The sequence below is a fragment of the Bos taurus genome, chromosome 18, assembly GCF_002263795.3.
Source record: "Bos taurus isolate L1 Dominette 01449 registration number 42190680 breed Hereford chromosome 18, ARS-UCD2.0, whole genome shotgun sequence".
NCBI lineage: Eukaryota > Metazoa > Chordata > Mammalia > Artiodactyla > Bovidae > Bos > Bos taurus.
The window spans coordinates 62,904,455-62,927,728 of record NC_037345.1 but is presented as its reverse complement, the minus strand read 5'-3'; the positions used below and the strand labels follow the sequence as shown (position 1 = coordinate 62,927,728).

Below are 23,274 nucleotides of genomic sequence, written 5' to 3'. Positions count from 1 at the left end.
ACCCTTGGATACGGGGCCCCACAGGACTCTAGTAACAAAGCCAATTTCTCCTTGAAATCCAGGAGCTCACACTGCAGGGCTGTGTCAGCGTGCACACCACAGTGGTCAGAGCAGAGGGAGCCCCTGCCCCCGGTGGGGACGGGGGAGAGGGAGGAGCCGGTCCTTCCACTGAGGGCTCCTCCTCAGAGGCAGAGGGGCGGAGTGGGGGCTCCCGGGACCCCTCCATGCCCAACTGCATGTCCCGCTTGCTGCGAGAAGATCAAAGATCCCACGGGCCCCACCTCAGACCCAGCACAGTCAGATAAAGGCAGTCAGTCATTTGTTAAGAAAATGAATACATAATCTCCAGCAAAGCATCCCGAACTGATACACACGTGGAACTAGTTACCACCACAGCTTCACTTAACCGCTCCATATCATCACGGCTACTATTTCCTTTTTTGTGGTTAGGGTCTGTTCACAACACTCGAAATGTGATACAGTGTTACTAGCTATCATCACCCTGCCTTATGCCGAATGCCCAGACCTTATTCAGCTCATAACCACAAGTCTGTGCCCTTAGACCAAAGTATCTCCCCCTCCGCTCACACCAACTCTAGTAACCACCAGTGTACCTTCCTTGTCTCTCATTTCGACTTTTTTGGATTCTACATAGTTCAATCATGGGCGCTTGATCACCAAGCCAATGAATAAAGTGATCAATATTCCATTTAATCTTAAGTCTATTTAGGAAATTGTACACTTGAATATTTCCATTTCCTCTTCATTTTCTGGATGTTGGTATCAAATGTTTCATGTTCTGTCCCCAAATAAATTCTGTAGGATTTGTGCTGCTGCCTGCGATTTCGTTCATGATATTAAAAAATATGGTTTCTCTCTTTTTACCTGGGTTGTGGTGGTTAGGATTTATGACGATTGTCAAGAATGAGTGTGCTTTTTTGCCTTAATTGATTTTCTCTACTTCTTGATTGTCTGCATTATTATTCCCATCTTCTACCTTCAAGTGAAATAATTTACTATCCCTTCCTAAATTGTTAGTGTGAGTGGTGAGGTCATTGATTTTTTTAGGCTTTTGTGATATCTTCATTCACGGTTCTAAATCTTCTGAACTCATCATCTTTTTCCTGCACATATTGGTGTTTTAAAATTGCATGCAATTCAAATGTTTGTTAATTGGTAAATGAATGAACAAAACACAGTACATACAATCCCTGGAATATAGTCAACAGGAAAAAAAGAAGCTATAGGTCAATGCTACACACGGAAAAAAATTCAAAAGAAATTATGCTAAATTTAGGAAAACAGCCTGGATGAAAAGACTCAATATTTTTAATCTTATTTTTATGAAATACCCTAAAAAGCAAATTTATAAACACAAAAAGCAAATCAGTGGCCACCTATGGCAGAGATCAGCACGCACCTGCAGACAGGCAAGCAAAGTTTGAGGGATGGAGAAATGTGTTCTGCGACTGGTGTGTGTGATGGCTGCACAACTGTATATGTTTACGAGTGACCATTGAATGGTGCACGCACTTACAATGTGTGATGGGCAGAATAAAGACCCCCCAAAAAGATGCCTACTTCCTATTCCCCAAGCCTGTGGCGTGTTACCTCACATGGCAAGAAGGATCATGCAGCTGCAGCTGAGAGAAGAAGGGGGCATGATCCTAAATTAGCTAGGGGGGTCCAAAGAGTTACCCGGGTCCTCAGCAGTGGCAGAGGGGAGCAGCAGACGCGTTCAGAGAGAGGCAGCAAGTCTCATCTTCCATTTGGGCTTCAAAGATGAAGCGAGGACCCACAAGGCAAGGGCTGGGACAGCTGCTGGAAGCTGGGCAGGACCCTCAGCCGACAGGGAGCCCGATTCCCACCAGCTTAATAAGTTCCATTATTCCCAGAAACTCAGTGAGACTGTCCCTTTCAGCCTCCAGGAGGGAGTAGAGCTTGGAGCCAGTTTTCTTTTCATCCACACACGATTTTAGACAAGTCTGTTGCATTATTTCATGAATGTCAGGATATTGGTTATCTATGAGGGTACAAGTTGACCCGAAAGGGTCCCAGGGGCTCCTGGTGGTCTGTTAGGAGCCCAGGTACTGGCTGCTGGTCGTTAGGTTGTGTCCACTGCTGGCAGCTCCCGTGCCTCCTGGGGTCCCTGAGATCTCATCTCTGGAGCCTGAGGTCGGGTCCTTCCTGGGCTAGCGAACGGCGAGAGCCACGTGCTCACTGGGGTCTGCTGGGGGCTCCCCCGCCAGGGGGCTGGGGGGTGCGGCCGTCCCCCTTCTGAGGGTCGAGTGGTTCAGCTGGGCGTAGGTCACGTCCTGGGGGGCTTCAGATGTGACAGCCTGTGGGGGGGAAGGTGTGTGAGATGGGGTGCCTGGGGCCCCGGAGAGGAGGGACCCATCTGCTGTGTCTGTCCATCCTTCCCGGAATCCCCCCATCCTTCCCGGAATCCCCCCAACCGGGAGGACGGCGGGGGCAGGGGCTGGGCGCCTCCTGCCTTCGTGATCTCAGGGGCTCACAGGGCGACCGTCCCCTCCTGGGGGCCTGTTGCGCTGGAGGGAGACAGTGAGGCAGGACAGGCGCCTCCTGGGTCCGCCGCCGTCCTCCAGCCAGCTCCCCGCTGTGCCAAGAGGAGGTTTGGAACCTCGGGCCAGGTCAGCTCACTCTCCTGATGGAAACTCCAGGGGCCTCCTGATGCCGGGAGCCTCGGGGTGCTTTGTGCAGCCCTGGTTTCTGTCTGAGCCCAGACCTCTTGCTCATCTGGCCTGGCACACAGCCGTCTTCCTGATAAAGCGCGTCCCTCCTGCCTCAGGACCTTCCTCCTGAGTCTGCCTGCCCCGTGCGCCCAGTCCCGTCTCTTGATTTACTTTCCTTGTCAGCACCTTGCATTCTGGGACTCCGCCAGCTTGTTGGCGTGGGGCCCCTCTCACCACGAGCTGAGCACCTGCCGTACCTGCAGGGCCTGGGGGGTGGCGCCCGCTCTCCCGCGCCCTTTGCTGGGGATGAAGGAGGGGGCTGGGGGCCGTGTGGGCCATCCACTGATGCAGGCGTCCTCATGAGACCTGGGGCTGCACTCCCACACCAGAAGGTCAGCCAGAGGACACGGAGCTGAGAAAGGCACCCCAAAGAAGGGGCCATGAGGTCACAGGGCAAGGGGAGGGTGGGGTCAGAGCAGGACCCAGGGAGCCGGGAAGGAGGGGTGGGGTGGGCGTGGCTGGAGCTGGGGTGTGAGCACAGCGGCGCCTGCGCTGGGCTGAGTTTGTCAACAGGAGGTCTGTGGTCTCACCCGATGGTCCAGCTGCAGCCCCACCTCAGTGTGCGTCGCTCACGGCAGCACCTGCAGCAGAGCAGCGGGACCGCTGGGCGGGGTTCCGAGAGCCTCAGGGCTGGAGCCCCCACCCTACACCCCTGCGGCGGGTGCTGTGTGGTCCCCCACCCTTCTGAGCAGGGGCACCGCTGGGCGGGGTTCCGAGAGCCTCAGAGGGACAGAGGCTTGGCCCCGGTGATGTGGTGACCCCTGCCCTCCACGTGGGATTCAGGAGGAGAGAAGGCAGCCTGGGCTCGTGGTGCGTGTTTTGTGTTCGTGACATTGAAAAAGAGGGAAATGGCTTTAATTAGTGCACGTGAGCTGACAGTGGGTGTTTCCTTCTGAGTTTTCGAGTCTCTGGACAATGTTTTCTAAGCTGACCTTCTCATCTGTTAGGTTTCCCTTTGAGTGGAGCCCGAAGACCCTAGCCTCCAGGGGCCCTGGTCACCCTTTTCCCTACTCACCTGACTTCCTGCGTCTGTCCTGACCCCGGTGTAGGAGGAAGAGGAAGAGGAGGACGAGGAGCAGCAGGACGAAGGTCACCGAGACCCCGATAAGGACACTCAGGTACCACGTGAGTCCTGGGGCACCAGAGATGCCTGAGTGAGCCATGGGGGCCCTTTAACTGGGCACCTGCTGTGTGCAGAGTCGTGCTGGGGTCTGTGCATCCACATCCAGCCCATCCCACCCATTTACAGACGAGGAAACTGAGGGCCCAGAGAGGGAGATCACTCACGGGCCCTGGTGACCCAGCCTGGACGGGGCAGAGCCGGGACTGGAACCAGGGCCGTGTGCAGACTTGTGCTGGGGTCTGTGCATCCATCTCCAGCCCATCCCACCCGTTTTACAGACGAGGAGCCTGAGGCACAGAGAGGGAGATCACTCACGGGTCCTGGTGACCGAGCCTGGAGGTGGCAGAGCTGGGACTGGAACCAGGGCCATGGGCACCCTGAGCTCCTCCTGAGCTGGCCCCCAGGAGGACACCAGCTTCCTACTCTGGGGGCCCCTCACCTGCAGGGGGCTGTCCGAGGGTCTCACTTGGAGCTGAGGGTCCTCCCTTGTCCCGTCCCCTCCCCCACCTCAGAGGGGGCAGGGAGAGGGGTAGGCTGCGTGGAGGGGCCTCTGGGTCCTCTCCTCCCTCCCCACATGCTGCAGTGGAGGGGACAGGCCCCCACAGTCACCTCCTCGGGGGCTCCCTGTGCTCCTCGCCCGATGCAGGGTCACACCCAGGTCAGAACTGAGGAAATCTAAGATCTGGGGCATGGGTCTCTCCTTTTACACTGGAAGAAGCTGAGGCCTGCACGGGGGGGTGGTGATGGTGAGGGAGTCCACATCAGTGTCTCCAGAGACGCCTGAACTGGCGGCATATTCAGCCCTGCTCTGCCCCGGACCCACCACCACCTCCCCAAAAGCCTCACTCTTACTCTGCTGTTCCTGACTCCACTGAGGGGCGGGCTGATCCTCTGAACCTCCTGCGGAATCAGAAAGGGGTTGAGGGTGGGGCAGCTTCTCCCCTCCTCAGCCCTGCTGCCCCCCCCACGAGGCTGGGCCCCAGCATCTCCTGCTCCATGGCCCCGACCCTTCATCCATCAGCCTCAGAGCCCCTGGAGGCTGCAATTGCCCCGCTTCTCTGCCCAACTTCCAGCACTGCCCCCAGGACACCAGGTGTGCTGAGACTGGAAGCAGAGTTCAATCAGATCAGCCAAGGACCCAGGGACAGGCCTGGGGCCAGTTGTCCACTCACTTTACAGAGACCCCGTTGTTTCAGGAGCTGTTACGTTTAGCCCCTGTCAGGGACCGGGGTCCCCAGAGGATTCTGGATGACCCCTGTGGCTGCGGAAGGGCTGCAGCTACCTGGAACCCACTCTGCTCAGCGCGTCTCTGAAACGGCCCCGCAGCTGCCCCTGGCTCTCTGCCTCTTCCCCCCACCCCTGAGAAGTCCAGTGACAGGATGTGGGAAAGGGCGTGGGGGGAGCGTTTCCCTCTGTCCCTCTGAAGCCTGGGTCCCCATCTGCGTGACCCTCCTTGACTCTCTGTAGAGCCCCCCAACTCCCACCCTAGAAAGGAGGGGCTCCTTCAGAGCTGACCACTGAGCCTCACCTGAGACCACGAGCGCCAGGGGCTCACTGGGCTGTGACAGCAGGTAGGGGTCTGTGCTGAGTGAGCCGTAGCATCTGTAGGTGCCCCCGTGGGCTGAGGTCACAGGGCTCAAGGAGAACTCGGCCTGGTACCGCCCGTCTTGGCCCTGGGAGCGCAGACGCAGGGGGCGATGGGCTGCCCCCTCCTTGGACAGAAGGAAGGTGTCCGTCCTGTTTCCTGACTGACACAGCAGGGTCACATTCTCCCCCGGGGCCACCGAGGGGCCTGGCCGCACCGAGAGGGAGGGTCTGTCTCTGAGCCGTCCTGCAGAGAGGAAGGGGGTGCGGGCACTGGGCCTGGTCCTGAGGAAGACTCCGTGGGCCTCTCTGGTCCCTCAGCGCTGTCTCTGTTTCTCCGAGTCTCTCCCGTCCCCACCCCGTCTCTCTGTCCCTCCCCGGGACCCCTCCCCCTGGTCCCAGCATCACCCCTGGGGCTCCCCGGTAGGGCCTGTGCAGAGTCTGGTCCCCGACTGACCTGCTGGCTCCTCTCCTGCCACCAGCAGCTCCAGGGGCTCACTGGGCGCCGACCACTCGGAGGAGAGGCCGTGTCCACCGTAGCATCTGTACCGGCCCCCGTGAATGGTGCCCACCGGGCCCAGGGGGAAGTCGGCCTGAGCGAGCCCCACCTGGGGCCTCCGGGCAGGGCGCTGAGGGAGGTCCTGTCCCCCGACCTTGGACAGAGCGAATCTGGTGTAGCCAACGTCAGAGCGACACTGGAGGGTCAGGTTCTGTCCAGAGGTGACGACAGGGCCCTGCAGGGTCAGGAGGGAGGGCTTCCCAGACAGCCCTGGGGAGAGACACGTGCTGGGTTGTAGGGACCGCTTCCCCATGAACCCCCCCTCTCCCGGCCCGGCCCCAGGCCTCGCCGTGTCTCAGTCTGTGTGTCTGTCCTGTGAGCCCCACGCTCCTCTCCCCACCCTCTCACAGGGGCTCCCCTGGAAGCAGAGACCCCAGTACATTGTCTTGTCTGCACAAATGTATGGGATCAGGACAGGATTCCTCACCTGAGACCAGGAGCTCCAGGGGGTTGCTGGGGGCCGACCACACCCTGGGGGTGTGCCTGTAAAAGCCGTAGCATCTGAACGTCCACCTGTGCCCGGGGGTCACGGGGCCCATGGGGAACAGGGCCTGTATCTGCCCGTCGGGGTGTCGCTCTCCATCCACGGTCCAAGAGGACTCATCTTCTCCTTCCTTGGTCAGAAAGAATCTGTTAAATCCCTGAAGGGAGAGACACTGGAGGATCACGTTCCTTCCCGAGGTCACCACAGGGCTCGGCAGGGCTAAGAAGCTGGGTTTGCTGTAGGATCCTAGGAGAGAAGGAGGCAGCTGAATCCGTGGGGCTCCCCTCTCCCCCACCCAGGGCTGGGCTGTGAGAGGGACACCCCCTGAGAGCAGACCCCCTCCCGAGGGCAAAGCCCGAGGCCCCCGAGAGTCCCTCACCTGTCACCACCAGCTCCAGGCGGTCACTGCCCTCTGACCAGCCAGTGGGGGTGCTGTAGTAACATTGATAGCTCCCTGCGTGCTGCTCGGTCATCTGTGGGATGGCCAGCTGGGCCTTGTCCCCGGGCCCTGGGGGTTTCTGTCTGTCCCAGGGGACTGAGGTTCCCTCTTTATCCAGATGGAACACCTGGGCCTCCAGGGTCCCCTGACACCAGACGGTCACAGGGGTCCCCGAGGGAACCACAGAGCCCGGCTCAGCCCAGATGGTGGGTTTGGGGAGGGTCCCTGGAAGGAAATCAGAGGCGAGCTCACCAGGCGTCCCCCCCAGGCCCTGGCTCTCATCTTAGTGGAGAATCACCACACAGCATAATTTTCGCATTTTAGTGGAGAATCCAGAGAAGGCAATGGCACCCCACTCCGGTACTCTTGCCTGGAAAGTCCCAGGGACAGGGGAGCCTGGTGGGCTGCCATCTATGGGGTCACACAGAGTCGGATATGCCTGAAGCGACTTAGCAGCTGCAGCAGCAGTGGAGAATTACCACACAACACAATTCACTCTCTCGCTTCTTTTTCTTGTTGGAAGCTTGCAGAGGTGTACAGCCCTCACCAGCATCCAGTTTGGGAACACTTCCATCACCCCCGCAGTGGACAGCCCCACCCCCCGCCCGTCCCAGGGGCAGGTGACTTCCCACCACTGCGGTTAGTCTCCCCACTGACGTAAGGACCCTGAGACTTGGTCACATCTTGCTCAGAATGACATGGGAGGTGACAGAGCAGCTGGGGGCGGCTCCCTCCCTGCCCACGGCCACTCCAGAGAGAGGGGCAGGGGGACACAGGGTGGGATGCCCGGCTCATTCCTGGGACGAGGAAAGCAGGGCTCTGAGTGGGTGGGAGTGACCTGTGCTGGGTCTGAAGGGACGGGCCACTGCCTGTGCTGGGAAAGATGGTGTGGGGGGGTAGGTGTATGTGCAGGTGTGTGTGTGGGGTGTATATATGTGTGTGCGCATGTGGGTGTGTGTGGGGTGTATGTGTGCGTGTGCAGGTATATATGTGTGTGGGTGTGTGTGGGGAGTGTGTATGTGTGTGGGGGTGTGTATGGGGATGTGTGTGTCTGTGAGCAGTATATATGTGTATGGGTGTGTGTGGGGTGTGAATGGGTGTGTGGGGGTGTGTATGTGTGTGGGGGTGTGTATGGGTGTGTGTGTGTGTCTGTGCGCAGTATATATGTGTGTGCGTATGCGGGTGTGTGTGGGGTGTATGTGTGTGTGCAGGTATATATGTGTGTGGGGGTGTGTGTATGTGGGCAGGTATGTGTGTGTATGTGCACGAGTGTGTGTGGGGGTGTGTGCATGTGTATATGTGGGTGGGTGTGTGCATGTGTGTGTGTGTGCATGTATGTGCATGAGTGTGTGTGTGTTTGTGGAGGAGTTGGAGCACAGGTCTGGTCCCACGTTCCCTGGCGGGTGAGGGTCACTGTGTCCAGGGTGAGTCTGCAGGGACCATCCCTGGGTTTTCTCAGTATTCTCTTCCTCCATCCCAGTGTATTTCCGTGTCCTTGTCACTGAGGCTTCTGGAAACCCCACGTGTCTCAACTAGGCAGGGGCGTGGTGGGGGTCGTGGTGGGGGGTCGGGGGTCGAGGAGGACTTGCAGCCCTGAAGCAGGAAGTTGGCCTCAGTTAGGGAAGTCCCTACAGGCAGGGGCCGGCAGAGTGCGCTCCTCACTCACTCGTTCACCCACCCCCTCCCTCTTTCTTTCCACCACATCTAGTTCCCATCCATCTGTCCATCCGTTTACTGAGGCCTCCATGTGCCTCTGGCTCCACAAATACGGGAAATACCCGGCGCCTGCCCAGGCCGAGCTGCCCCCCCGGGGGTGGAGGGAGGGGGTTCCTGAGCTAAGAGCACACGTGGAGGACTGTCCCCGGGCTGAGGGGCAGGGCGGAGAAGTCACCGTGGGGAGGGCCGGGTTGGGGGGCGAGATTCAGAAAGTGAAAGAAAACCCAGTGAGCGGCCATCCTCACGGGGCGGGGGGGGGGGGGGTGGCGGGGGGCCGCGAGGGAGGGGGTGGTGCAGGGGAGGCTGGAGGAGGAGGCTGGAGGAGGAGGCTGGAGGAGACTGGAGACGGCCGGGCTGGTCCTCAGCAAGCGAGGGCTGTTTGCACGGGGCTGCGGGACTCGGGCGGGACTCGGGGGCGGGGGGGGGGCGGTCTGGGCTCGCGGGGGTGGCGGGGGGAGGAGGGCGCGAGCTGGCGGGCTCAGCACGGTCCTGAGGGTCGGGTCGTCCCTGCGAGGCCATCGAGGGCAGAGGGGGGAAAAGGGAGACCCGGGCCAGGGTCCCCCCCTGGGGCTGTTAGCAGCTCGGGGTATAAGCCAGGGCCCCCAGACCCCCCGATCCTCTCCGCTCTCATCGAGGTCCGTCTTGGGGAGGCGGGGGTTTGGGGGAGACTCACCCTGCTGGGTGCGGGCCGTCTGGGCCAGACAGAGCGCTGGAAGAGAAGCTCTAGTGAGAAGGTGCCCGCCTCGCAGTTTCCTCACTGGCCGCAGTCCCGGGGCCCTCGAGGAGCCATGGGGTGGCCGGGTGTCTTTCCATCATTTCCCAACACCGCCCCCCACAACATTACGTCTGAGTGCAAGCCCTCTCCTCGCTCTGAAGAAATCGCAGACAACCCGACCCTCTCCTCCAGGCCAGCCCGGCTCAGTCTGCGCTCACCCCACACCCAGTCCGTGTCCAGGACCGAACCTTTCCCGTCACTTGGGTCTGGGCCAAAGCTGAGGGCGCAGCCCCGGGGATGGAGGGGGAACCACGTTGCCCCCCAGGATTCTGGCGTCTCCTGGGCTGGAGTCAGGGCTGAGCAGAGCCCCTCTGCCCCTGGAATCCGTCCCAGCACCCCCAGGCTCACCCAGGCCGAGGAGGGTGGAGGGCCCAGGCGCCATAGCCCAGCCCTGTCCCGATGCGCCCTGGAGTCGGTGCTGAGGGATGGAGCCTGCAGCCGGCACGGGAGAAGCGATGTGCCCCGGGCCTTTATGGGGCGGTTTCCAACCAACAGCCTCACACAAAGGGGAAGAGCGCCCTCTCCGCCTGTCACACTTCCCCCTAAGGGGACCCAGGGGCGGCTCCCAGCTGTTCCTCCCTCTGGGCTCCCAGGAGGCTCAACTCTTCTCCGGGTGCACCCCGAGGGGGGAGCCCCATTCTCCACCCATGAGCAGAACACACTTTGTGCAGCACACCGACTTGACCATCAGTCCCGACTCTGTTCTTGGGCAAAGAGTTGCATCACTTTATGCCAACGGTTCCTCGTATTGAAAATGGAAAACTCCGAAACCCTCCTCTGAGTGTTTAATATTGCGATATATGTTACATTCCCAGGAGGTGTCAAGTGCATTAAAAATATCTTATCACATGTGTTCTCTGCCCCTTTCCCCAGGCGGTGCTGGAACCGGGGGAGGCAGGGCTGGCCGGTGAGCACACACAAAATCCCAGAGCTGAGTGATGGGGAGACAGACCTTGAGACCTGGCGCTGGGCCTGGGACCCAGTGGGGCCCTCAGCTGGGAGCTGAAATGAGAACAGGGCTTGGGGGTGGGAGGCGTGTGTGCACACGGAGCCTGCAGGACAGGAGCCCCGTCGTGGAATCCCTTGTCCTCTGTCCCTGAGGCCAGGGAACAGCCGCTTCTCCCGGGAGGAGCTCTGCCAGGTGGTGATGGTGGTCTACACAGCACCGGTGCTCAGTCTTCCTATTAACAGAAACCTAGTTCTATCTGAGGGGCTGTGTTCCAACCCTGGACTAGGGAAGAGGGAGTGGAGAGGGTGTGGTCTGGGCTGAGCAAACCTGGCATTCTGTTGGCGATGGATACGGTTTCTCGCTGCCCACCGAAATATCTTTATTTCACTTCCAGTTTTGAAGGATGGATGTTCCCTTGAGTTCTAGGTTGGCAGTTAGCTTTTTCAGCACATTAAATATGGCATTAACCACTTCTGTGCAGATAAACTGTGCCTCCTCCTGTTGCTCCTTTGAAAATTATGTCTTTCCCTGCTTTTAAGGTTTTGTCTTTGGGTTTTTCAGCAGTTTTTCACTGATGTGTTTCTGTGTGTGTGTTGACTTTTATTGAAGTATAATACACAAAAAATTGCACATGTTGAACGCACAGTTTGGTGAATTTTCACACATTGAGCGCTCACGTTTTCCAGTAACTTAACTCCAAAGGTAATGACTTTGCTGACTTCAACAGCATGGGTTAAAATTGCAGGTTTTGGTTCTTTATCTCAGGGTGAATATTCTCTGCAGCCTCTTTGTGTGTGTGTGTGTGTGTGGCTTCCTCTGCTCAACCGAATATTTTAAGATTTGTCTAACACTCTGGGTGCTGTGGAGTATTTTACTGTGTGAATCACCACCATGCGTACATCCCCTCCAGTGTAAAGAGGCATTTGCTTAGCTTCCAGTTTACATTAGAATGGAAAGTGTTGCTTTGAATGTCTTAATTCATGTCCAGCGACGAGCGTATATGTGCGTTTCTGTTGGAATAAACCTCGGGGTGTAATTGCCGTGTGTTGTGCTGTGCATTTATTCAGTTCCAGTAGGTACTTATGAATATGTTTCGAAGTGATGGCATCAGTTCACACTCTGAGCATTCTGGTTGCCCCACATCCTTAACCCGCCCCTCTGCTTTCCCACCTTCTTATTTTTGTCCCTCTGTGAGGGGTGGTGGTACCTTTGTGGTTTTACTTTGCATGTCTCTGGTAACTGATGAACTTGTGAAATTTTCCATCTGTCCTTAGCCATTTGGATATTAATTTTATTTTCGTGCAATGTCTATTTGAATCATCTTCTCATTTAAAAATTGGGGCTAACTAACTTTATTATTATTTTTTTTTACTAAATAACGGGATACTTTCTCATTCTTATTAGGCACGTGACTTTTTTTGTCAGATGTGTTTATTGTGAATATTCCTATTTTAGTGGAGGTTCGCTTATTTTTGGCCACACGGCATGTGGGGATCTTAGTTCTCCAACCAGAGAGCCAAAGCTCTCCCCCTGGAAGTGGAAGTGCAGAGCTGTAACCACTGGATCACCAGGAAGTCTCCTCATTTCTCTTATCTTATTGAAATATATCTGATGTGCAATGTTATGTTAGTTTCGGGTCCACCTCATAAGGATTCTACATTTGCATATGTTCTGAAATGATGACCACAGTAAGTCTGGTAACCATCCATCCCCACACAGATTTATTACAATGTTACTGACCATATTCCTCAGGCTGTAGTTACATGCTTGTGACTTATTTATAACTGGATGTTTGTCCCCTTCATTGTTTTGCCCCTCCAGTCCCCCTTCCTTCCTGCAACCACCCATTCGCTCTGTTTCTATGAGTCTCTCTCAGACTGTTTTCTTTGTTTTGTATTCTAGATTGCATATATGAGATCATACAGTAATTGGTTTTTCTCTATCTGACTTATTTCACTTAGCACAATGCCCTCTAGGTCCACAAATGTTGTTACAAATGCCAAGATACACACACACACACACACACACACACACACACACACGTGTAAAAGATTATTACTCAGTCATAGAAAAGGTGAGAGAACCTGTCTGTGCTCCTCCTGATGGAATAACATGAAGTTGACAGGAGTCTGTGCTTAGTCACTCAGTCGTGTGCGACTGCGACCCCATGGACTATACAGTCCATGGAATTCTCCAGGCCAGAATGCTGAAGTGGGTAGCTGTTCCCTTCTCCAGGGAATCTTCCCAATCCTGGGATCAAACCAGGTCTCCCACATTCCAGGCTGGTTCTCTACCAGCCGAGCCACCAGAGAAATGCAGGTCATAGAAAACAAGGACTACATAGGTAGAAAACGCATGCAAGAGACTCAGACACACACCACATCTCCTGTGTCCATTCGTCTGCTGAGTGCTCAGTTAGCTGTTTCATATCCTGACTGTTGGAAATAATGGTGCATCGAGTATCGCCATGCATATAACCTTGTGAATTGGTGTTTTTGTTTTCTTTGGGTAAATACCAGAATGGGCCTTGACTGGATCACGTGGCAGCTCTAGTTTTAATAGTTTGCGGAAACTCCGTGCTGTTTCCCGCAGTGGCTGCCCCAGTTTACATTCCCCCAACAGCGCACATTGTCATGCACCACCGCGGTGATTTGTGCTGAGGGATGTTTTTGTGCCACTACCACACTGATCCAATCACTGTAGCTTTGTAGTATAGTTTGAAATCAGAGCGTATAATCCCCCCAGCATTATTCTTCTTTCTCAGTTATTGGGATTTTTTTTTTTTTTGCCATTAGGGGTCTTTTGTGTTTCCATAGAAATGTTAGAATTGTTCATCTCATTTGTGAAAAATCCCATTGGTATTTCAATAGGGATTGCATTGAATCTGCAGATTGCCTTGGGTAATATAGTCATTTCAACAATATTAATTTTCCAATCCATAAGCATAGAATATTCAGGAACATCTCCAGGAACACCAGCCCTCCACACTTCCCTCTGCTAAGCCCCCATCTGTCCGTCTGTCTGCCTGGGGTCAGAGTCAAGCCAGGTTTTAGGGGAAATGCACCATTCTAACTGTGATCGTTAATTTATGTGTCAACCTGCCTGGGCTAAGGAGCCTTGAAGTGGAGTCTCTCAGTCGTGTGCAACTCGTAGTGACCCCATGGACTGCAGCCTATCAAGCTCCTCCGTCCGTGGGATTTTCCAGGCAAGAGTACTGGAGTGCATTAGGCATGTCTTCGAAGGAGACTCTGGAAGAGATGAGCCGGGTTTAGTGGCTGAGAGAAGGGGTCCACCCTCACAATGTGGGCAGCTCCACCCCATGCCCCGGGGCCCCCACAGACCAAGAAGGGCCAGGGGGTGAATTCCCTGCCTCTTCTTGCGCTGGGACGTCCAGCATCTCCAGTCCTCAGACTCAGAGCCCCTGGTTCCTGACTCCCCAGCCCCAGGCTGGGCCTGACACTGCCGTTCTCCTGGTCTCGGCCTTCACACCCACACTGACTGTCACACACGCTCACTGCCGCTGTCACACACCCACGCTGACACTATCATACACCCACACTGACGCTGTCAGCCACTCTCCTGGGTCTGCAGCAGGTCCTGGGACAGTCTCTCCACCTCCTGAACCCTGAGGGTCTGTTCCCATGATGGCCTCCTCTCAGAAATCCCCATACAACTGTGTGATGACCTGTCCGTCCTGGAGAGTCCTGAATAATACGGTAATGGTGGGAAAATAACACACAGAGACAGAGAGGAACACAGAGAGAGGCAGAGAGAGTGAAACAGGGAAACTGAGCACAATAATGGAACCGGAGGAAACGAAGGTGAAGACCACCGAGTTAGGACGCAGGTCTCTGCAGGAACTAACCGCGAGTGTGAATAACAAATGAAAGATCAGTACTAATAACGAGCTGGGGGCTGGGCACCCTCCTCTGAGCCAGGACAGAAACCTCCCAACTGGCAAGATACAGCCCGCCCTGAGGTCAGAGCAGGGCATCAGGTGTCCACATGGGTCTGTGGCCCCGTCACTCAGAGCTGGCCGACCTTGGGCAAGTTATCTAATGTTTCAGTCCCTCAGTTCTTGCAGAAAATGGGAGAAGAGAGTAGGACATTCTATGGAGGGTTCCTACCAGGCTTAAATGTGCAAATGTTTGCACAGAACTAAAATAGTCATTGTAGGAGCTGGCTGAATCTAGGATGAATTATTAAAATATGCTTCAGATGTATAAGAACACTTAAAAATACCAGATCTGCAACAGGCATGCTGGTTTCTTGTGTCTGCTCATTCATGTCTGACTCTGCGACCCCATGGACAGTATCCTCCAAGCTCCTCTTTCCATGGAGTTTTCCAGGCAAGAATACTGGAGTGGGTTGCCATGCTCTCCTCCAGGGGATCTTTCCCGCCCAGGGATCCAACGGGAGTCTCTTGAGCCTCCTGCATAGGTAGGCTGGATTATTTATGTTTCTATTAAAAATAATAAAAGACACACAAATTGGGAACTGAACTCTGCTGTGGTCTAGCGGGATTTGGGGGTAACGTTCCCATTTGCACTGAGTGGGAACCACAGGTCTGACTGCACAGTAAGCAGGACAGTGACCACGCATGGGATCGGAATTCTCCTGGCGAGGGGTTCCTAGTGACCCTGCATCCTTGGTGGCACTCCGGGGCCGTAGTCGTGCGGACCCCAAGTGTTTCTTTGTTGAGACAGCGTGGAGTGGCCTCATTTAGAAGCCCTGTAACTTCAGCAGTGATGTGAAGTGATCAAGTGGGCAATTGTGGCTGGACCTGAATCTGTGGGAAGTGACATTAAGAAAGAATACAGAGACCCTGGAGAGGAAGGAGGGGATCTGTTCCTGTAACACAGACATGAGGTCCATCCAGGTGTCTGTGATGGTGGTGTGGGTGGGGGTAGGGGTCAGGGAGAAAGGTATGAGGTCTCCCAGGTGTGGAATTCAGAGAGCGCTGGGCGGGCTGACATCGTGCACGGGGAACGGAAGACGAAGCTCTGACTCAGGCAGAGACGGGGGTCTGCTTTCTGCACACCCAAGGCCGGGTCACCCCTTACCCATTCTCACGGTCGGAATGTGTGTTTCAGCTGTGTAATTATTACTGCCAATAGACTCCCAAAGTCTAAGGCCTCTTGATAGGAGTTAGTTCCTCCCCCAGTAAACAGGTGAAGCTGATTCTAGCTCAGCACGGTGGTGATTTAAAATGCTGTGTATTTTTAAAATGTGAAGGATAGTGAGGGAGCCATCAGGAGACGCCTTGCTGTTGAAAAGATATTTTGCAACTCACAGTTCCCAGGAGTGGGGAGCATGGATGCCACCCACCAGGGTCACAAGACGAAGCTCCAGAGACAGAAAGAAGATGGAGTGAGAGGGGAATGTGGGCAAGAGCCTTTATTGTGGTTGCCACAAGAAATAATGGACAAAAAAAGGTAAGCAGCTTGGGATTGGCTGGTTTAATGATCTCAGCGGGTTGTGGGGTGGAGAAGGTGTCCCTTGTTGGCCTGTACCTGGCCCCGGAGTGTCAAGGGCAGGTGGATAGTGGCCCAGACTGTGGAGACCCGTAAAAGAGGTGATGGGGGTGTAGACTCTGGATCAACTGGTTTGTGTTGGATAATTGCTTGGCTTGGTGGTAAAGAATCTCTGCCAATGCAGGAGACTCAGGTTCAGTTCTTCGGCTGGCAAGGTCCCCTTGAGAAGGCAATGTCAAGTCACTCCAGTATTTCTGCCGGGGAAATCCCATGGACAGAGGAACCTGGTGGGCTACAGCCCATGGAGCTGCAAAAGAGTCTAACACGACTTTGCAACTAAACGACAACAGTTTGTTAAGAGCACCAGGAAGAGGATTCCTGCTAAGAAGCGGGTAGGAGGTAGGGGGCGGGGGAGGAAGAGGGAGGCAGGAGGCCGAGGGAGGCAGGAGGCCAGAGCAAGTGACTCAGACATATTATTGGCTCATCCAGGAAAAGGTGTGTCCAGTTTGAACCCTAAAATTAAAGGTCCAGTTATTTTGCAGGCAAACTGAGTTTATTTAGGAATGGCCGAGGAATTGCAATTCAGGACATTCAAACTGTGGCAAACCAGCGTCAAGTCCAGAGAGCAATGGAGAGGAATGTTACTTTATACAGAAAAATGAGGATGCTTGAAGGGATGTGCTTTAAATGCAAATCTGTTAGAGAAAAGCAAGCTGTGCAGATGGGATGATTTCTCATTGGCTGGAATGTGGATGTTTCTCATGGCTGGACTGTGGCTGTTGCTGATTGGTTAAAATTTCAGTGTTGCTGATTGGCTCAGCTGTGGCTGTTTCTGACTGGCTGGTCTGTGGCTGTATCTCATTGGCTGGACTGTGGCTGTTTCTCACTGGCTAAAATTTTGCTGTTTCTGATTGGCTCATCTGTGGCTGTATTTCATTGGCTGGACTGTGGCTGTTTCTCACTGGCTAAAATCTTGCTGTTTCTGATTGGCTCATCTATGGCTGTATTTCATTGGCTGGACTGTGGCTGTTTCTCAATGGCTAAAATTTTGCTGTTTCTGATTGGCTCATCTGTGGCTGTATCTCATTGGGTGGTCTGTGCTGTTTCTCATTGGCTAAGATTTTGCTGCTTCTGATTGGCTCATCTGTGGCTATTTCTTATTAGCTGAATTTTCACTGTTTCTTATTGCCTGGGCTGTGGCTGTTTCTAAATTGGGAAAGGAGTACTTCAAGTCTGTATATTGTGACCCTGCTTATTTAACTTATATGCAGATGAAGCACAAGCTGGAATCAAGATTGCTGGGAGAAATATCAATAACCTCAGATATGCAGATGACACCACCCTTATGGCAGAACTAAAGAGCCTCTTGGTGAAAGTGGAGAGTGAAAAAAAAATGGCTTAAAACAACGTTGAAAAAACCAAGATCATGGCGTCTAGTCCCATCACGTCATGATAAATAGATGGGGAAACAATGGAAACAGTGAGAGACTTTATTTTGGGGGCTCCAAAATCACTGTAGATGGTGACTGCAGCCATGAAATTAAAAGATGCTTGCTCCTTGGAAGAAAAGTTATGACTAAGCTAGACAGCATATCAAAAAGCAGAGACATTATTTTGCTAACAAAGGTCTGTCTGGTCAAAGCTATGGCTTTTCCAGTAGTCATGTATAGATGTGAGACTATAAAGAAAGCTGAGTGCTGAAGAATTGATGCTTTTGAACTGTGGTGTTGGAGAAGACTCTTGAGAGTCCCCTGGACTGCAAGGAGATCCAACCAGTCCATCCTCAAGGAAATCAGTCCTTAATGTTCATTGAAAGGACTGATGCTGAAGCTGAAACTCCAATACTTTGGCCAACTGCTGTGAAGAACTGACTCATTTGAAAAGACCCTGTTGCTGGGAAAGATTGAAGGCGGGAGAAGGTGACAACAGAGGATGAGATGGTTGGATGGCATCACCGACTGGATGGACATGAGTTTTGAGCAAGCTCTGAGAGTTGGTGATAGACTGGGAGGCCTGGCGTGCTGTGGTCCATGGGGTCACAAAGAGTCGGCTACACTGAGCAACTGAACTGTGGATGTTTCTCAATGGTGGGACATTCACCATGTCTCATTGGCTGGAATTTCCCTCTTTTTCATTGGCTGGGCTGTAATGGCTGTTTCTTATTAGCTCATCTGTGGCTGTTTCTCATTGGCTGGACTGTGGCTGTGTCTCATTGGCTGGACAGTCACTGTGTCATAGGCTGAAACTCCCTGTTTCTCATTGGCTGGACTGTGGCTGTGTCTCATTGGCTGGGCAGTCACTGTGTCTCATAGGCTGAAATTCCTTGTTTCTCATTGGCTAGATTGTGGCTGTTTCTCATTGGCTGGACTGTGGCTGTGTCTCATTGGCTGGACAGTCTCTGTGTCGCATAGGCTGAAATTCCTTGTTTCTCATTGGCTAGATTGTGGCTGTTTCTCATTGGCTGGACTGTGGCTGTGTCTCATTGGCTGGACAATCTCTGTGTCTCACAGGCTGAAATTCCCTGTTTCTCATTGGCTGGGCTGTGGCTGTTTCCCATTGGCTTAACTGCTTCTCATAGACTGGGCTGGCCTATTTTTCATTGTGCTGTGACTGCTTCTCATTGGTGGCTGTTGCTGGACAAGAAGAAAAAAAATCATCATTTTTCTGCTGGATTGTAAAGTAACCATCCTTCTACCCAGCAATGTAAGGTAAGCTGCAGCAGAAAGCAATGGTGAAAGAGCTCTGCCTCGGGGCTTCCCAACTCTATTTTCAATTCATTTTTACTGTACATGTATCACACATGTTAAAGCATCAACTTTACAGAAACCTGAAACAGGACTAATGCAACAGGTACAGGGAGCTCTACTCCACTGTCATCCTGGCAGCCAGGCACCACTCTCAGTGTGCTGCCAAGGTCGCCCAGGGCATCCGCATCCACCAGCAGAATGACCAACAGTGAGGATCTTGTGAGGGAGGGTTTGGGGCCAGGCCTGGAAGCAGCTCCGTGCATCCTGCTCACTGTGAACGTCATCCCAGGACACACATAACTGCAAGGAGGCTGGGAGACCATCTCGCTGGGCGCCCAGGAAGGGAGGACACGGTGCTGTGGGCAGCCACAGTCTTGTCACACAGGGGCCACCTGTCCCTATGGGCACCTGGGATCACACGGTGGGGGTGTTTCTAGTCTCCACTGCTTCCTACCCGACCTCCTCTTACACAGAGGTTCTAGGACACAGGAAATAGACTCTCAATAATTCATTATTTCAAAAGCTAGTGGAAACAGAAGGACACATCCCTGCAAGGAGATGCGTAGAATTTAGAGTGAGGCATTCAAGCCCAGAGGAGCCCACGAATGGAGGTGGTGATGCGGACGGACACCCACTCAGGAAGACAGGAACCAGCTGCTGTGTTACCTTAGGTGCAAAAGGGGTCTTTGCAAGTGTGACTGAGTTAAGGCTCTTGAGAAGGGGAGATGAGCTTGGATATTCTAGGTAGACTCAATGTAATCACCAGAGTCCTTATAAGAGAAGCAAGCGGGTCAGAGAGTGAGATGAGACATGACCACAGAAGCAGGAGTCCTAGTCAGAGGGAGGATCTGAAGATGGAGGAAGGGGCCATGAGCCAAGGAGTGCAAATGGCCCCCAGACGCTGCAAAAGGTAAAGGAATGGAGCCTCCCGTGGAGCCTCCAGAAGGAACACAGCCCTGCCCACCCCGGATTTCAGCCTCGTGTAACTGATCTCAGACTTCTGCCTTCCTGAACTGTAGGGAAATAAGCTGCGTTGTTTGGTGCTGCTGTGTGAGTGGTAATTTGTTACAGCAGTTGTATGCTTGTAGGGATGAATGGCCTCCAATCCCAAATCTGACAGGCATTAGCCCGGTGAGGGGTGAAGGTCAGGTCAAGGACAGTGTCCTACAGCTGCTGGGCCCTCTCGTGTTTGGGGAATGCATGGCGTCCAGTGGGAATGAACTGGGGTGGGGTGGGAGATGGGGGCCTGCCGGTTCCTCCGGGTGGACCTAAAGCCTGAGAGGCCCTCCCTGTGCAGTCATGGCCTCACCAACTCCCTTGGCCAGCCCACCCTGCCCACACGTGGGTGTCTGCATGAGTGTATGTGTGTGTACAGTGTGTGCATATATGTCTCTGTGTGTATATGTGCATTCAGGGGGTATGTATGCATGTATACACTTTACACTGTGCAGGTGTGTTTGGGTACATATTAGTGCATTTGTGCATGCATGGCTGTGTGCTTGTGAAGGGATGGGAGCTGTATGCAGGTGGGGCAGCTCTGCGCCTTCACCCAGACACAAGTCCCCTCAGACACACTCTTGGGTCAGAAAACACTGATTGTCTTGTTTTTGTCTTGTTTCCCTCACTGAGTTTTGGGGGACGGTGGAGCAGAGACTGGGACCTACAACCTGTGTACCCAGCGCCACATGCGGGGCTGATGCTCTTGGACCTGTGAGAACATTGACTGACGAACAAGGTGAAGTGTGATCCAGAAAACTGGGTATCAGCTATCAGCTACATGAGTGCAGCCCAGATTCAAGATCACCACGCGCACTCTAGGAAGGTTTGCAGAGTCAGCTCAGAAGACAATGAAAACGCATCTCTGGGGGTAGTGGAGGATTCACAGAACATGTCTGAAATCAGCTGAACAACTGTAAGAACATAACTGGGTCTCTGGAAACAGCCAAGCACCAAAGCTGGGTCTCTGGAAACAGGTGCTACACCTTCTCTCCAAGGAGCTAGTTAACTGTGGGAGGGACCACATGGATACTGAAACTCCCAGAAGTTGATGGTGGGTCTCAGGACTCTAGTTCTTGCCTGCAGCAGAATTGACTCGATGACTTTCTAGAAAGGAATGATTCCACAGGGAAACCCTCTCAACGTCCGTTTTAGGCTTTTGCAAGAGTGACTTCCCTTCTAGGCTGCCCAGGCATAACCATCAGCGGTCCCTTCCCTCTCCTAGTGTGCCAGTGGCCCTGTCCCTCTCTCAGCGTGGAGCCCGGCCCGCAGTGACCCTGACCTCAAGGGGGCGGTGCAGAGCCTCGGCCAAACCCCCGAGTCTGGGGTCCAGTCTGGCTGCCCTGGGCTGGTTCCTCCCTTCCAATCCTTGCCCTTTTGGACAAGAACCTGTGACCTCCTTTCTGCATAGGAAAAGGGACGGAGGCTCTGAGAAGGTCTGGGAAGTGCCACCCACGATGGGCGGTCCTGGCATTACTGCCATCAGGCGTCTGGTGCAGGGTCATCTAGCCAGGTGGGTGCTGTTCCCAGGGTCCTTATGAGTGTCAGAGACACCCCGGTGCCCTGTGCCTGCTAGCCCCGTGCTGCGCTCTCACAGTCCCTGAGCCAAGCCCGGGAGAGGGCTGTGCCCCCATCCCAGCACAGGCCGCCTCCCAGACACCCCTCCAGGCGGGGATCAGCTACTTACCAGCCGAGGAGCAGCACTGAGTGGTGGGGGAGCTGACGCCTCCAGGGGCTCCTGTGATGGTGGGGGGACAGGAGAAGGACTGTTGCTGTGTGGGGGCTGCCCAGGGTCTGTTCCACTCAGCCTGGCGGCTCTCCATCCTGAGCATCCAACCATGGGCCACGCACGGCCTTCACTCAACCCCGGACAACACCCCGAGATTCCTGAGAAAAGGGGCCTGGGGCCAGACAAGGCGGAGCCCCCTGCTCCATCGTGCTGGGGTCACACCCTCTGTACCTCCCGGAGCTGTGCCCCGCATCACTGCCCAGACTTTTCATGGTGACCTCCTCTGGTGGTGACCTCCTCTGGGTGTGGGGGGTCAGAGTGTGCTGGATGGACCCCGACTCCAGGACACCCTGGGAGCTGACCACACACAGGACAGGCACGGCCTCCCCCCAAAGGTGCCCTGAAGCACCATCCGGCCCTGGTCCTTGTGACTTGCCCGGTGAAGAGTGGACCTCACCACGGGGGAGGGGGGCGGTGGCGGGCAGTCGGCCTGGAGGAGCCACACATTCTGACCCTTGTCTGGGGGACAAGACCCAGGTTCCACTGAAGGGGTCTCTCTCCCCCATCTCCGGAAGCCCATTCGCAGCAGCCCAGCAGGGTCGGATCTGTGCGCCCCCCACCACCGATGCTGGGGCTCAGTGTCCGGGCCCTCGTGATGTCCAGGTGAGACCAGGCTCAGGGAGCTGAGCCAGGCGTGGAGGTGGGGGCTACTCTTCATTGCATTGCGTGGATTTCTCACTGCAGCGGCTTCTCTTGTGGAGCACAAGCTCTAGGCCGCGAGGGCTCAGAAGTTGTGGCGTACAGGCTTTATTTGCTCCGGGGCATGTAGAATGTCCCCCGGGGCCAGGGACCGAGCCCATGTCCCCTGCATTGGCAGGAGGATTCTTATCCACGGGACCAGCAGGGAGTCCAAGGAGTTGTCTTCCGATGGCAGTACTATGTGGTCAGTCTGATCCTCATGTCCTGCGTTATTGAGCTCCCCTCCCTCCTGAACAGTTCTGGCGCCTCCTCTGGGTGGCCCCCATACCTCCCTACCTGTATCTGGACACCCTCCCTCTTTGACCCGCCAGGACCCAACCCCAGGGAGGCAGGCTCTGCGGCTGCTGTCCGCGGTGCTGACCGGGATTCGACGGTTGAGTCTGGTTTCGGCACCACGGTCAGAGTCTATGAAGGCAAGGCAGCCTCCACCATTTCCTGCTGTCTCGGTGGGCCAATTTTCATCAGCTGAGCCCCATCCATGGTCCTCTTGTGTGGTCTCCACGCAGGAGTTAAACAAAACATCCAACCAGAGCATGTGGGTAAACTGGAAAAACACCAGGAGGGTCGTAGTAGTTGACAGTGACTCAAATTCCGTTCATGATCCATGCACCCCGATGAGGAGTACAGTGCCGAAGCTCGTGGTGCTGGCGCCGCGCTCAGCGTCACCACCGCTGGAGCAGCCAGGGGGTCATATGATGTTCGTTTTCCTCTACCCGCTCAGAACTGTCTTCTACCAGACCAGGGTCAGCGTACCAGATATCTAGGTTTGGCCCAAAGATAACAGACTGGGCTCACACCAAAGCAGGTTTCAAAACCTAGATCTGCCTCTCATTTGCTCTGTGTCCTTGGGAACATCGTTATGCCTCCCTGAGGCTCACTTTGCTTTTCTGTGAAATGGCAGTAACAATGGTGTCTACTTAATGGGAAGCAGATGGTCAGAGACTATTATATTCTGTTTCTCATAGGAGGCGAGCAGTTTAGCTAAGAGGCAGGATCTGGAGGAAGAGGTCCTCGGATTGTATCAGAATCCTGACTGATGCTGAAGCTCCAATACTTTGACCACCTGATGCAAACAGCTGACTCACTGGAAAAGTCCCTGATGGTGGGAAAGATTGAAGGCAGGAGGAGAGGGGGCGGGAGAGGATGAAATGGTTGGATGGCATCACCGACTCGCTGGACATGAGTTT

General features: G+C 54.6%; 1 protein-coding gene across 3 annotated transcripts; it reads right to left on the bottom strand.

Annotated features, from left to right (window-relative positions):
• Positions 1-1,311: 1,311 nt before the first annotated feature.
• LOC101907857 (leukocyte immunoglobulin-like receptor subfamily A member 6) lies at positions 1,312-10,028 on the bottom strand. 3 transcript variants are annotated; one of them, XM_024978818.2, is made up of 11 exons: positions 9,782-10,027; positions 9,332-9,367; positions 6,883-7,167; positions 6,447-6,749; positions 5,918-6,229; positions 5,405-5,707; positions 4,729-4,776; positions 4,041-4,163; positions 3,769-3,885; positions 3,284-3,334; positions 1,312-2,339 (listed from the first exon to the last, which is right to left on the bottom strand). In XM_024978818.2, exons 1-10 carry the CDS (start codon positions 9,813-9,815, stop codon positions 3,309-3,311), a joined length of 1,587 nt encoding a protein of 528 aa, XP_024834586.1. In that variant the 5' UTR covers positions 9,816-10,027; the 3' UTR covers positions 1,312-2,339; positions 3,284-3,308. The 3 variants fall into 3 exon arrangements, 2 of the variants coding, with proteins under 2 accessions (XP_024834586.1, XP_024834587.1); XM_024978819.2 differs by lacking the exon at positions 3,284-3,334 and having other exon boundaries at positions 9,782-10,028; XR_003030242.2 differs by lacking the exons at positions 1,312-2,339; positions 3,284-3,334; positions 3,769-3,885 and adding an exon at positions 4,486-4,601 and having other exon boundaries at positions 4,078-4,163; positions 9,782-10,025.
• Positions 10,029-23,274: the final 13,246 nt, after the last annotated feature.

What these genes read in the sequence shown, in the direction of transcription:
- LOC101907857 (XM_024978818.2), bottom strand. Translation starts at nt 9,815, where the DNA reads ATGGCGCCTGGGCCCTCCACCCTCCTCGGCCTGG. An exon ending in CTCCACCCTCCTCGGCCTGG is followed by an intron (nt 9,368 to 9,781) that starts GTGAGCCTGGGG and finishes CTTCTCTTCCAG; the next exon opens with CGCTCTGTCTGGCCCAGACG. An exon ending in GGACAGACGCAGGAAGTCAG is followed by an intron (nt 3,335 to 3,768) that starts GTGAGTAGGGAA and finishes GCTCTGCTGCAG; the next exon opens with GTGCTGCCGTGAGCGACGCA.